Source organism: Aethalodelphis obliquidens, unplaced genomic scaffold, assembly GCF_003676395.1.
Source record: "Aethalodelphis obliquidens isolate GAN/ISIS:26980383/991018 unplaced genomic scaffold, ASM367639v1 scaffold75, whole genome shotgun sequence".
In the NCBI taxonomy this organism is placed as follows: Eukaryota; Metazoa; Chordata; class Mammalia; order Artiodactyla; family Delphinidae; genus Aethalodelphis; species Aethalodelphis obliquidens.
Genome location: NW_020838019.1, coordinates 5,786,434 through 5,800,656, shown reverse-complemented (window position 1 = coordinate 5,800,656; position 14,223 = coordinate 5,786,434). Strand labels below are relative to the sequence as shown.

The 14,223-nt window shown below is 38.5% G+C and overlaps 1 protein-coding gene across 1 annotated transcript in view; it reads left to right on the top strand.

Moving 5' to 3' along the window:
* TOX3 (TOX high mobility group box family member 3) overlaps positions 1–14,223 on the top strand; it is a 107,521-nt gene that overhangs the window by 82,338 nt on the left and 10,960 nt on the right. Inside the window, exon 4 of the mRNA XM_027092154.1 lies at positions 12,783–13,052. Coding sequence (XP_026947955.1) covers positions 12,783–13,052 — 270 coding nt within the window. The remainder of the gene's footprint in view (positions 1–12,782; positions 13,053–14,223) is intronic.

The following is a 14,223-nucleotide window of genomic DNA, read 5'->3' as shown; positions in this document are numbered from 1 at the left end:
TCACTGGTTTTCCTTTAGAAAGAGTGACAGTTTGTCACATTACTGATTAGCTGCATTTTTGTTGGCAACCAGCACAACATGTTTATCTTCCTTAAGTTTCTGCCATTATATTTAAAAAACAGAAAGCAGGAACAAAAAAGAAAAGGGGGGATTAAAAAGAGTCTAATGATTAGCATTCCCATTTCAAAATATGCAAATAATGCCCTGGTATTCAAAAGCGAATTGTTGAAAAAATTGAAAGTCGATGCATTTGTGACTTCAAAGAACAACCTTGATTTGCTTGTTGTGGATATGTGTATTTTCACACAGGGTGTCGCTGGCAAGTTGAAATCAACAGTCATAGTTTGGTTACCTCTAAGCATTATTGTCAGTTTAGATGATCATCTGGAAATTATTTTAATCTACAAAAGATTGCAATCCTAAAAATCTACAACGTGCGCTCCAAAAGGTTTCTTTCTTTTTTTTTTCTTTTTAACACCTCTCTATAATCTGCCCAGCCTGCTGAGTAGCATTGACATCAGTAGTACATCAATTTCAGAAAGTGGATTATTTTTACTAGACAGCTATTGTGACATATTGGGTCAGTCATAAATGAAAGATATTCATGCAAGCATGCAATACTTGTAATGAAGTCTCACTCTGACCTTCTGTATGATTGATTCTGTAATTTAGTTTTCTCAGGCAGTGCCTGAAATGAAATGAAATCATGTTGAACAAGTTTTGAATACCCACAGTGCACCAGGAGAAGAAAAATCTGCAGCCCTAGAGGCTTGAGAGAGCAGCTGAACGATTTATCTCTATGCTATTATAGCCTTTGCCAGCATTCAACATTTCTTTTTTTTTTTTTCTTATTTGGCTTAAGTACTTAATTCTGCAGGTAGCAGTAAATGGGAAAATAAAATGCTGTTCAGATTTAAAATGACAGGACAGGAGTATGTGCAGGGGACTGATAAAATATCTTGAATAGAACTGACCTTTCATGTAGCTGAAAGTTACTGGGGGATTCATCCTCATAATTACCATATAGATTATTTTTATTTCTTTCCTGCAATGAAACATTTCAGAGAGCAGTAGTGCTGATTGAATGAAAATTGAACTTGTTAACATTCTTTTCAGCTTAGCCTGTTGTACATAACAGAAGGTTAGCTTTGATGAATTTCAAAATTCTCTTTGATATCCAAGAAACAGACAGTAACATAATTGTCTCTAGTCTGATATTTTGTATGCCCCCCAAAAGAGAATTTATAAAACACACTGATAATTCCCATATTTTTTCTTCGTGCATTATGTTTCGTGTTTGGAAGAGCGACGTTTTCTGTTTGATGTTGCTTTGGACTTAATTGCGATAGCACATGTTTATAGAGAACACTACTGGTGCTCTGATAATATCAAACATAGTACTAGAAAATTGACAAAGATGGAAGTAAGGGAGCTAAATTTGGGTATGGCAGTCTCTGTACCCGTTAAGGAAAGAGAATGAGAGAGAAAAAAGTCCTACAGAAGGTATGCACACAGAGAAGAAAAGTACCAGCTTTTAAAATATTCACAAAGCTCTTATGTCATAATCCAGACAGACATCATTTTTGATCAGAAAAATAAGAATGTATCAAAATAATACTCCTAAAATTACCAGGCTTATTTTAGAAGTTTTGATTTTTTCATACAGTCATTTAGTAGGGGTCTAATTCTGAATTATTTTTATTTTCACAAAATAACTTTCATGCCATTTTTGTACTATCCAAAATCTTACGTTAAGAGAAATCGTAGACTTTTCAATTAATACATCGTTTTAGCAATGTAGCTTAATGTGTTACAGATAAAACAGTTATTTCATGGGTCATTAATGTGTTTAATGCATGGAACGTTCTATTAAAACAAGCCCTTATTATTGTTATGGACAGGTTCATTGCCATTGTCAATAGAGGCGGCAGTGCTAAATTCCACAGGACGATTACCATTTAGCCATTGGGGGGACCAACAAGTTCTCATACAAATTGAATGATTAACTCAGTAATGTTTATTTTTGGTCAGGTCATGGTCGAAACGTATTCTTATTGTAAATTAACAATAGAAAAGGCACATCTTACATAAGCAAAATAACTCACTTTGAGTGGAACGGGACCTATCTGCGCCAAGCCCAAAGTATATAATTAAAACCATATTAACTCCAGCAGACATTTGCTGAGCACTTACTAAGTGCTATATATTGTTCTTAATCATTAGAGACCGATCATTTATCAAACTGAGTTCTCGGTCAGCAGTGTCTCTTCCATGTAATACAAAACTTCGGAGTCTGATGACTGCTTCAAAGAGGCATGCTGTCCAAAGTCCACCTTAATTAACTGTTGCTACACCTGGACAGTCGTCTACCCCAAATACCCAAGCCACAGACATTTTACGAGCTGCCTTTTTTGGTAGAGCAAATAACCTTGTACCATACACGGCTTAAAAGAAATATCCTTCATTCTCTGCCTGGAGAGGCCTACTGACCCCAAACGTATGAGTGTTGTCTTTAAGGTTGAGTTAACTTTAGGATCGTGTATTAAAGGAGGGGCGTGTTCCAAACTTCTACAAAACCCAATTAGCTCTTGTGAAGGGCAACATGTGATTACTTGGTTGATTTATCCCATGCAAGGAAACATGTTATTAAAAAGTTAGGCTATTGTTTATTTCCCTGTATCTTGTTTTTAACATATATACTCTACAGTTATAATCTTCTATAGCGTTGGCAGTATTTCCCTGTGGGTTAGGGACAGAAGACACACCATTCTACATCACTCAGATTCCCAAATAAAACTGGCTTGATGGGTCAAACAGTTTTTAGAGGGATGAGAGTTACTCCTGTACTGTGGCCTCACTTGTCACCCTTAGAAACGGTCTCCTTTGCTCGTTTACGGCCTGTCCTGTCCCCTCATCTGTCTCGTTTGCTACTGTCATCCTCAGGCCTGGAACAGTGTCTGGGCTGGAATACACGAGGCTCTCAATAAATATTATATTTGTGGAATATATGAATGAATGAAAGGATAATGAAAGAATATTTAGTTGTTATTAAGAACGTACCTTAATACTAAATAAAAATGGAGGTGGGGAGGAGGTTTAAAGTATCAACAGCTGTAAAAATGGAATTCCTCTTTAAAATTTTAATTTAGGATTGAATAAAATCAACACAGAGCTGACTTCTTGGTAACACAAAGGAGTTAGAGGGTACATAAGAAAATACCATTGTTTTATGATAAACTTGAAATTTTTATTTTGCTAAGAAACTATTAACTTTGGGGAAGACTGGTTTTCACAAAACTTTCATGTGTAGGTATGTTTGATTATAACCCTGAGAGTAGTTATTAAGTAAAAAGTATCTATTTCGGTGCAGATATTTTGATAAATATAAGCTTTAGGGTATGTAGGTCTGTAATTATCATTGGTGTATTTGGCACGACTGTGTTTGTTTCAGTTTCTATTTGGGTTAGGAATGCACTCGCTATGCGTAAATGTTGATTGATTGTTTATTTGGAAATAAAATTTTAACCTCGCTATAGGACATAACTAAATAATGGAGCATAAAATTACTGGATTTCCTATTTGTAGTTCTCTGATATTTATTAATACAAAGCAGTTTTTATTACTGATAATTAATTACTCCATTTCTCAAGAAATATTGATTAAAAAACCGCATAGTGAAAATGTATTTAGTCGCACTTTCTAATATATTTGGGTTATTTGCTTCTTAATTAGATGTTACCCTTTATTATAAAACTCTGATATTACATTGTTACAGAGAATATTTACTTGTAAATGTAGATGGAAGGTGCATTAAATACATTTGCACGTTAGATTTTTAAAAATCCTTTGTGATAAAATCGACTCAGACGGAAGTGAGCATCATTGAACTGAGTAAAAATATCAATAGATAAAATAGAATAAGGGGTGGTACTTAAAATTTAAAAATCTATTCTAAAGCTTATATCTTACATTTGTAAAGGAAACAAAAACGCAAAACAGGAGGATGTGTGATTATGTGTCACCAAGTATGCATCACAAAGATAAATTCCAGGCATGGGAAGGAAAGGGAAATTCATTCTGAGAGGACTTCGTGGAGGGACAGGCCCGAAAGTAGGAGTGGAAAAGATTTGAATATGTAGAGGAGGGAGAGTTTTCTTGGCTAAAGAAATAAGAGCAAACCATTCCCATCCCCCCAAACCCCACATATTTTATATGAAGTATGGACATGGTAATATAACACGGTGATTTACACAGTAGGGACGTTTTTTCCCCCTTTCCGTTCTCTTTCAATCTTAAGTCAAGAAGGAAGTCTCAGTTTGGGGCTAATGAGTCTTTCACGTCTCTCTCTCATCCTTTTTAAAAAAGAGAGTAGAACTCTGGCTCAGAACCTTAGGCAGGTCTGCATATTTAGATGGACTGTAATGGAATTATTCAGTATTTCCTTTACTTAGTATTTATCTGGCATTCCGTTGATTATGGTGATTCCAGTTTTTAATTTATGCTAGTGATTTAAAGTTTCCTTTTGAATATAAAATTATTCAGATATTTAACTGTTCACTCAAATGATTAACGTTCAATAATAGACTGGATTTCAGGCAATTTAAGAAAACGGGGGACCTCTACCCCAAATTTCCCGTTCCTTGGTTTCCTGTTTTAGAAAAAACAAAAGACAAAGAGGCTCTTTCATCAGGTAGAGAGAGAAGCAAGCCTCAGCTGAGCACTCCCCCTACCAAGACAGGGACAAACCATCAAGGCATTGTTGCGCAAAGGCTTCGTTGAATTGTACTCATAGATAGAAGGCAATGTGCTTCCTGTTAGAAGTCCATGGCCTGCCCATTCTGAATGACCTTTCTGACTGCAAAAACTAATCCTTGAGTACTCTCCAAAACATAAGCTGAGGTGTTAGGCTATATATTTATACTATTTATAATTAAATCCATGTTGTCCACAATTGATGGATGCCCATGAAGTATGATCAGTTAATACTTTCTTTTTTGAATTTTATTTTATCTATTTTTTACACAGCAGGTTCTTACTAGTTATCTATTTTATACATATTAGTGTATACGTGTCAATCCCAATCACCCAATTCATCACACCACAACCCCCAGCCCCTGCCACTTTCCCCCCTTGGTGTCTATACGTTTGTTCTCTACATCTGTGTCTCTATTTCTGCCCTGCAAACCAGTTCATCTGTACCATTTTTCTAGGTTCCACATATATGCGTTAATATACGATATCCATTTTTCTCTTTCTGACATACTTCATTCTGTATGACAGTCTCTAGGTCCATCCACATCTCTACAAATGACCCAATTTCGTTCCTTTTTATGGCTGAGAAATATTCCATTGTATCTATGTACCACATCTTCTTTATCCATTCATCTGTCGATGGGCATTTAGGTTGCTTCCATGACCTGGCTATTGTAAATAGTGCTGCAGTGAACATTGGGGTGCGTGTGTCTTTTTGAATTATGGTTTCCCCTGGGTATATGCCCAGTAGTGGGATTGCTGGGTCATATGGTAATTCTATTTTTAGTTTTTTAAGGAACCTCCATACTGTTCTCCATAGTGGCTGTATCAATTTACATTCCCACCAACAGTGCAAGAGGGTTGCCTTTTCTCCACACCCTCTCCAGCATTTGTTGTTTGTAGATTTTCTGATGATGCCCATTCTAACTGGTGTGAGGTGATACCTCACTATAGTTTTGATTTGCATTTCTCTAATAATTAGTGATGTTGAGCAGCTTTTCATGTGCTTCTTAGCCACCTGCATGTCTTCTTTGGAGAAATGTCTGTTTAGGTCTTCTGCCCATTTTTGGATTGGGTTGTTTGTTTTTTTAATATTGAGCTGAATGAGCTGTTTATATATTTTGGAGATTAATCCTTTGTCCATTGATAGTATTTTTTTTTAAGATTTTTTTTTTTTTTGATGTGGACCATTTTTAAAGTTTTAATTGAATTTGTTACAATATTGCTTCTGTTTTATGTTTTGGTGTTTTGGCTGCAAAGCATCTGGGATCTTAGCTCCCCGACCAGGGATGGAACCCGCACCCCCTGCACTGGAAGGCAGAGTCGTAACCACTGGACCACCAGGGAAGTCCCCTGATCGGTTAATACTTATTGGAATGAGTAACATCACTGGATAGGTACCAAGCCTTTAAACTTTGAGTGGCATCCTTCTACATCGTGAACAAAATCTAGGATGGATTACAAGGCCTGTTACTTTTGGCCATTACTTGCCTCTCCAGCTTCACAGCGAGCCTCGCTTTCCCTGGCCAGTAACGCTGACCTCTCCCTTACTTATCCGTGATGCGCTTCCTTATGCTATGTGACTTTGTACAAGCTCTTCTTCTCTGCATACGATGCTCTTCCCTCTTTTCTAGATCAGTTAGCTTCTTCTCTTCCTTTACACCTCACCCCAGTGGGTCACCTCTGCAGGGAAGCATCCCCTGATTTCCCCACCTTGCATGATCTGGCCCATTCCCATCTCTCCGATCCCATTGCATTTCGCTGTTTATCTTGCCTACCCGGCTCCCACCTCTGCGGGTCTCCTTTCCATTTCTTAAAAGTGCCAAGCCCTCTCCCACCTCAGACTTTGCATATGCTCTTCCCTCTGCCGGGAACATACTTTTTCCTCATTCCCTGATTAGCTTCTCCTCATTCTTTAGGTATCAGCTCAAAAGTCATCTTGGAGAGGCCTTTCTTGCTGACTTAATCAAATGTAGCTACCCTCCCCAGAATAATTTTTTTTTGTCTAGCTTATTTTTTTCACAGTATCACAGTTTGAATCTTGTTTATGCACATGTGTTCTGTTTTCACAGACAGAACCTAATCTTTGGACACTCCCTCCTCCTCCCCCTCAAGAAGATGATTTCCATTATATTTGTCTAATAAAGTCATTCTCAAACAGGAAAGGGGGGGATTTTGCCCATCAGGGGACATTTGCCAATGTCTGGAGACATATGGTTGTCACAACCTGTGGGGCAGGGGAGGCTACTGGCACCTAGTGGGTAGAGACCAGAGATGCTGTTAAGCATTTACAATGCTCAAGGTGCATTGTAAACAAAGATTATGATGCGTTCTCCCAACAAAGAATTACCCAGACCAAAATGTCAATACTGCAGAGGTTGAGAAGCTCTTATCTAATATTATCAATTAGAAGACAGAGTGAGATAAGAAGAGAGAATGAGTTGTTTCCAAATGATGAACAGTTTAGGAAGTGATACAAGTAAACTCTCCACATGAAACATAATTGTGAAAGGAGTTGAAGAAGCTACCAGCATTCAGTCCTTATTGTTGGATGCGCTAATAGCAATCTCTTATAACCCACTAGTTGCTTTGCCTTTCAGTGATCATTGGTAAATATTTCAAGGCTTAATTTTAATAAGTGAAACGTAATGATTTACAAAAATGCATTAAATTTCTTTTTTTTTAATGTACAGTGTGGGGAAATACAGTCTATATCTGTGTAATATCTTTTTTAAAAATTTATTTATTTATTTTTGGCTGCGTTGGGTCTTGTTGCCGCGCGGGCTTTCTCTAGTTGAGGCGAGCGGGGGCTACTCTTCATTGGGGTGCACGGGCTTCTCATTGCGGTGGCTTCTCCTGTTGTGGAGCACGGACTCTAGGCACACGGGCTTCAGTGGTTGTGGCACGTGGGCTCAGTAGTTGTGGCTCGCGGGCTCTAGAGTGCAGGCTCTGTAGTTGTGGCACATGGGCTTAGTTGCTCCGCAGCATGTGGGATCTTCCCAGACCAGGGCTTGAACCCGTGTCCCCTGCATTGGTAGGCGGATTCTTAACCCTTGCGCCACCAGGGAAGTCTCAAAAATGCATTAAATTTCTTAGAGCTATATCCATGGTTATACATTTTCTTCTCATGTCAGTACTACTAGGAAAAATGGTGAGCTATTTTGGAGGAGTATATATGAATTATTCTTGCTTACACTTTGTTATAGTAAATTCATCAGTCCCTTCTAAATTAGAGTCATGTTTAAAAGAATCATATGGTAATTTTCTAGTTTTCAAAGATATCTGGCCTGGCACATAGTAAGTGCTCAATAAACACTTTTCAACTGAGCTGACATCTTTCTCTTTTTAGGTAGAAATCCTAAGATGCAAGGAAGTGTCTTTTAAAGGTTACCTTTTTTTTAAAATAGAAAATGATTGGAGAGTTTCAGGATCGTCAGCTTCCCCAAGGAAGTTGTTAATAATTGGTGGCCCTAAAGGAACTTGACTCTCTAAAGAGATAACTTTCACCATTAATCTTATACTGTAATCCTTACATATAGGAAGTTATTATTGGAGAGCTGTGTACCGTGGTAAATGCTAGCACAATTTGATGCATTGATTATGTGGTTCAGAGGTTACTTGACAATATTTTAACGGTCCTTGGTGTATGGTCCTGTGGGAGATTAGAAAAGGTGCGCCAGCATTTTTTGGATCTGAAGACCATGCAGATGGCTCTAAGTTTTGGCAAGACCTTAGCCCCACCACCAGTATGGTTCAGGAGTGGTTTTCACACTGTCCCTGCTTCAGGAAAACCCATTTTTTCTTGGTGAAATGTTGTGAGGAATCTCAATTTATAAAGCAAACGAAAACTGAGTTGCTTTTGTTAAAGGGGGATGGATGGTGGCAGTGCAGAACTCAGAGCCCCATTCTTCTCTCTTTCCGTCAGTACGTGCTTCCACTGTGGTGGCACCGTGGCTCCCTAGAGCAGTTTCTCCATCAAGCAGTCACCAGCTAGCTCGGTAGCCTAGGGAATCACTCTTAGGCAAGCATAGGTATAATAGTATCTAATTCAGAAAGTTAGAGGATTGAATTGGAAAATGCATATTAAGCTTAGCACAAATCCTGGCCCCGAGTAAACATACAGTCAATGTTCCTTGTTTGTGAACCTTGGCTCTTTGTCAACAGGAACTCTCAGGCAACCAGGTCCATCATAAAGGCATAAATTGCAGGTGGAATTCAGGAAGAGCTGATAAAGCCAAGAAAACTAATTCCTTGGCCTTCTGTGTGACCATGAGATTCCTCTGAAATACTGTAGGTCTGGGATGCATCAGTCAAGTACCTAGACGTGCTGATGTTCATGGGCATAGAAGTAAAGAAAACAAAGTGACTCCTCAGTTAATGAGAAAACTGTGTAAGTCGTATCCTCATATGTCATGGCCATGCCAGTTAACTAATTTATTATTATTCAGTCAGAATTAAAATACTCTAGAGTGGCCTGTAGATATTTTAAAATACTTAGATTTAAAGAAGTCTGAAAGGACTTTTAAAAAGCCTTCTGAAAGATGTATTTGGAGACTAAAGTTAAGAATAAGATAGCTTAAGCTCATGCAGCTCAATATCAAAAATAACCCAAAAATCCAATCCAAAGATGGGCAGAAGACCTAAATAGACATTTCTCCAAAGAAGATATACAGACTGCCAACAAACACATGAAAGGATGCTCAACATCACTAATCATTAGAGAAATGCAAATCAAAACTATAGTGAGGTATCACCTTACACCAGTCAGAATGGCCATCATCAAAAAAATCTACAAACAATAAATGCTGGAGAGGGTGTGGAGAAAAGGGATCCCTCTTGCACTGTTAGTGGGAATGTAAATTGATACAGCCACTATGGAGAACAGTATGGAGGTTCCTTAAAAAACTAAAAATAGAACTACCATATGACCCAGCAATCCCACTACTGGGCATATACCCTGAGAAAACCATAATTCAAAAAAGAGTCATGTACCAAAATGTTCATTGCAGCTCTGTTTACAATAGGCAGGACGTGGAAGCAACCTAAGTGTCCATCAACAGATGAATGGATAAAGAAGATGTGGCACGTGTATACAATGGAATATTACTCAGCCATAAAAAGAAACGAAACTGAGTTATTTGTAGTGAGGTGGATGGACCTAGAGTCTGTCATACAGAGTGAAGTAAGTCAGAAAGAGAAAAACAAATACCGTATGCTAACACATCTATATGGAATCTAAACAAAAAAATGGTTCTGAAGAACTTAGGGGTAGGACAGGAATAAAGACGCAGACGTAGAGAATGAAGTTGAGGGCACGGGGAGGGGGAAGGGTAAGCTGGGACGAAGTGAGAGAGAGGCATGGACATATATACACTACCAAATGTAAAATAGATAGCTAGGGGGAAGCAGCCGCATAGCACAGGGAGATCAGCTCGGTGCTTTGTGACCACCTAGAGGGGTGGGATAGGGAGGGTGGGAGGGAGATGCAAGAGGGAGGGGATATGGGGATATAGGTATACATATAGCTGATTCACTTTGTTATACAGCAGTAACTAACACACCCTCGTAAAGCAATTATAATCCAATAAAGATGTTAAAAAACAATAAAAAGAAAAGAATAAGATCCTTAAATCCCAGGAGTCGGGGGCTGGAAGTGACGTAAGCAAGAAATGGTGGAACTTTAAAAGAATGCGGAAGAGTGGACAGTCGGCTCAGATTTTTGAAGAGAAATAGCTAAACGTGTGAAGATTGCTAATAAAAAGAAATTAGGACAAACTGGTAGCGTAAAATCCACTTTTGCCATACAAGTCTGCAGAAGGATGCCTGCCCGGAGAAGGTAATATTTTAGGAGTAGTGGAAGAGGATATTGTCAGTGAGACAAAGAAGAGTTGGGGTTCTTCTGATATGAGTGACACATTTCTCCAGGATTCCACAGGAATTTGATAACTCAGAAATCATTAAGAAGTGGAAAATTTATGTTTAATATTAAACCCTAGCAATTAGCTACAGACTATTTTAACTACTTGTGTCTCCTCGTTTTAGTTTTTCCTAACTAGAGTGTTTTAATTTTTGCTTCTTTTGTTTTGTTAAATGGAAAAAGTTAAGATGCTTCCCTCCTTGCCCCTCCAATCCAATCCGATATAATGTAACCATTGTTTATACACTTTTTTTTTTTAAACAAAAAGGGTCTGTACTCTGTTTTGCAACTTGCTTTTTCACTTGCTATATCTTGCATTTCACTCTAGATTAGTGGTTTTCTAGAACTGGGAGCAGTTTTGCCCTCCAGGGGGCAATGTCTGGAGACATTTTTGATTGTCATGACTGGTGAGGGGAGGGAGGTTGCTACTGGCATCTAGTAGGTGGAGGCCAAGTTTACTGTTAACATCCTGCAATGCAAAGGACAGCTCCCACAGCAAAGAATTATCTGGTCCAAAATGTCATTAGATCCAAAATTGAGAATCATTTCTCTAGGTCAATACACATAAATCTAATTCATTATTTTAAAAAGCTTCATAATACTTTGTAGTATGGTCGATCATGATTGATTCAACTAGTTTCCTACTGATAGCTCTGGCTTCTTATTTAGTGGCATTATAATATTTAATATCAAGAAATCAAACGCTCCAAGTTACAATTCATTTGTTTCTTTAAAGAGCAAAATAAGCCTTATCAGAAAGATTCAAAAGAGGAATTCATAGGCTTGTGTATAAAATTAGATTCTGGGTCACTGTGAGTCAGGAGAATTTGGTTTCAAGAAAATCACAGACTCACTCTAAATGACAAGTCTTAAAGTAAGTCATTTGAAAAGCATGTCTTCATTTTTTGATGTTTTGGAATTAAAAGAAGAAGAAGAAGCAACTCTAAAGCCTTTTACATGACTGCCCAATACAGAGAAGGCTACATTTGAAGTGACAGCAGTAACTTTCAGAGAAGCTAATTCTGATTGTCTTTACCTCCTCCTTATACATATTTTTTAAAATTCATTAGTATATTAAATCAGATGGGTTGAACAGAAGAAAACAAAGCAGGTTTAAGATGAAAAAAGTGATATCCAATCCTGAGGACATGGAATGACTTCCAAGTGTCGTTGACAATGTAATTCAGAATTGGAATGACCCTCTGGTTAACCACAGAGGGTTTTACAGAGAGGGTGCCCTGAAGCAAACAGATGCTTGCTCTGTGCTTCTCTAGCCCATCCTCTCTATATGGCATATGCATGCCTGGGAGGATAAAATAGAGAACTGATTCTCCCCTTTTGCAGAGCTGGGGAAAGGGTAGTAGAACCAGAACTGTGCAGGAGAAGGATGGCAAACCAACTGGTGAGCCTGAAAGGGTTAGACCTCTGTTTCCACCCTTTCCTTGTCATCAGTTTCCTCAGTACGAAGCAAGAGGTGGCTGTTTCTCTTCCCTTTGCTGGTAGTGTTTTGTTATCACTTAGTTAAGTCATCCAGTGATAGTTCTCTGGTGCAGCAGACTAGGCTGGATCATTTGGGCTTTGTGCTTTTGACCTTTCAGCTTTCTGGCATGAGTCCTTCTAATTAATAAATTAATAACTAGACAATTAATAGCTATCCTGAGATAAGTCAGATCTATCAAAATTACAAGTCAAACCTGTCTAAGGAACTGCTGACATTATAAGTTCATTGTTTTTTTTTAATTGAGGTATAATTGACATCTAATATTACATTAGTTTCAGGTGTACAGTGTAATGATCGGATATTTGTATATATTGCGAAATTATCACCGCAGTAAGTCTAGTTAACATTTGTCATCATACAGTTACAAAAAAGGTGGTTTTTTGTATTGTGAAGAGGACTTTTATGATCTATTCTCTTAGCAGCTTTCCAATATGCAATACAGTCCTGTGACCTACAGCCACCATGCTGTGTATTACATCCTTATGATGTACTTATTTTGTAACTGACAGTTGGTACCTTTTGATCCCCTTTCCCCATTTCGTTCCCAACCCCTGTAAGCTCACTGATGTTTGGGAAAACTAAGAATTCCCCCCCTTGCTGTTGCCCCTTTAGGATCAGAGCCACACCCAAGTTTCACAATACCGTCAGGATCCCTCCCTGATCATGAGGTCCATCATCCACATGACGGATGCTGCTCGCTCTGGGATCATGCCTCCTGCCCAGCTCACCACCATCAACCAGTCTCAGCTCAGCGCCCAGTTGGGGTTGAATTTGGGAGGTGCCAGTGTGCCCCACACGTCTCCTTCACCTCCAGCGAGCAAATCGGCGACTCCCTCCCCTTCTAGCTCCATCAATGAAGAGGATGCTGATGAATCCAACAGAGTGAGTTAATTGCCTTTAGTATATAACCTACCAGAGAATTGGGAATCACCCCATGCGCATGTCTTTGAATTTCATTCACAGTAGTACCTTCTTTTGCTTCATGGATTTGGAGTAGCATTTGAATTTATGGTGGTTTAATTTTTTTTCTTCACTGTTTTATATTTACTTATTTTCTGTGGAAAGTGTATTCAACTGAAAATTGGAAGATCTGGCTTCTCCTATTAGTTGTAAGGCATTGAGTAAGTCGCTTAACTCTTGTAGGCTTAATTTTCCTAAATCAGCAAAAGGGAAGGCTTGCACTAGACTTTCCAGAAATTCTGAACTGCTCTGGTTCTAAGTTAATGTCCAGGTAGGCAAGTTTCAACTGGTTAGTTGGCTGAACTGCTGCCCCATTGGACAGTCTTGCACCTTTGATGAGGTTTATCACGTAGTGAGTTCCAATCGTTTTACATCTTTGCTTTTGTCAGGGAAATGACACGTGATTCAAATATGCACAGTGTGAAGTAAAAACTTAGTTGCAGGTATGACTTTTCTGAATGCCTAGAAAAGTATTCTGTTTCACTGAACTTACTTGTAGGTACACAATTACTCGTTCCTCATTTATTAATTATGTGTGGTACACTTACTCTGTGCTTGGCGTTTTACTGTGTTCTGGTGATACGAAGATTTCTAAGAGAATTATTGCCCCTGGGACTTCCCACTGGGGACAAGTAGCAATGTTTAAAACTAGCTCCAGATGTGATTAGAGGTATAATTGATGTATTTGGTGTGCTGAGATGGTCATCGATTCTGCTTAGGAGAGTGATATGAGGAAGCCTTTATTGAGAAGGTGATGTTTGAATTAGGTCTAAGAGGATACATAAAAGTTTGTGAGGCAGAAGACAGAGGCCAGCATTCTGGTAGAAAGAGCAATGAAATTACATGTCCATTTATGGGTATCATGAGCAGTGTGACATGGGGGAAGAAAGAAATGAGTTGAAGAAAGAAATGGCTGAAATGTGGTAGCCTTTCCCCTGTTGGTAGTTGAGAGCTGATTAATTATTTGCATAGAGGAATGGCATAAGCAAATTTATGCTTTAGAAAGATAACTTGGGCTGTATATAGAATGTGTTATAAAGAGAAGGACCAGAGAGAAGGAACTCAATTAAAACGTCCTTTTGTCATGAAGTGT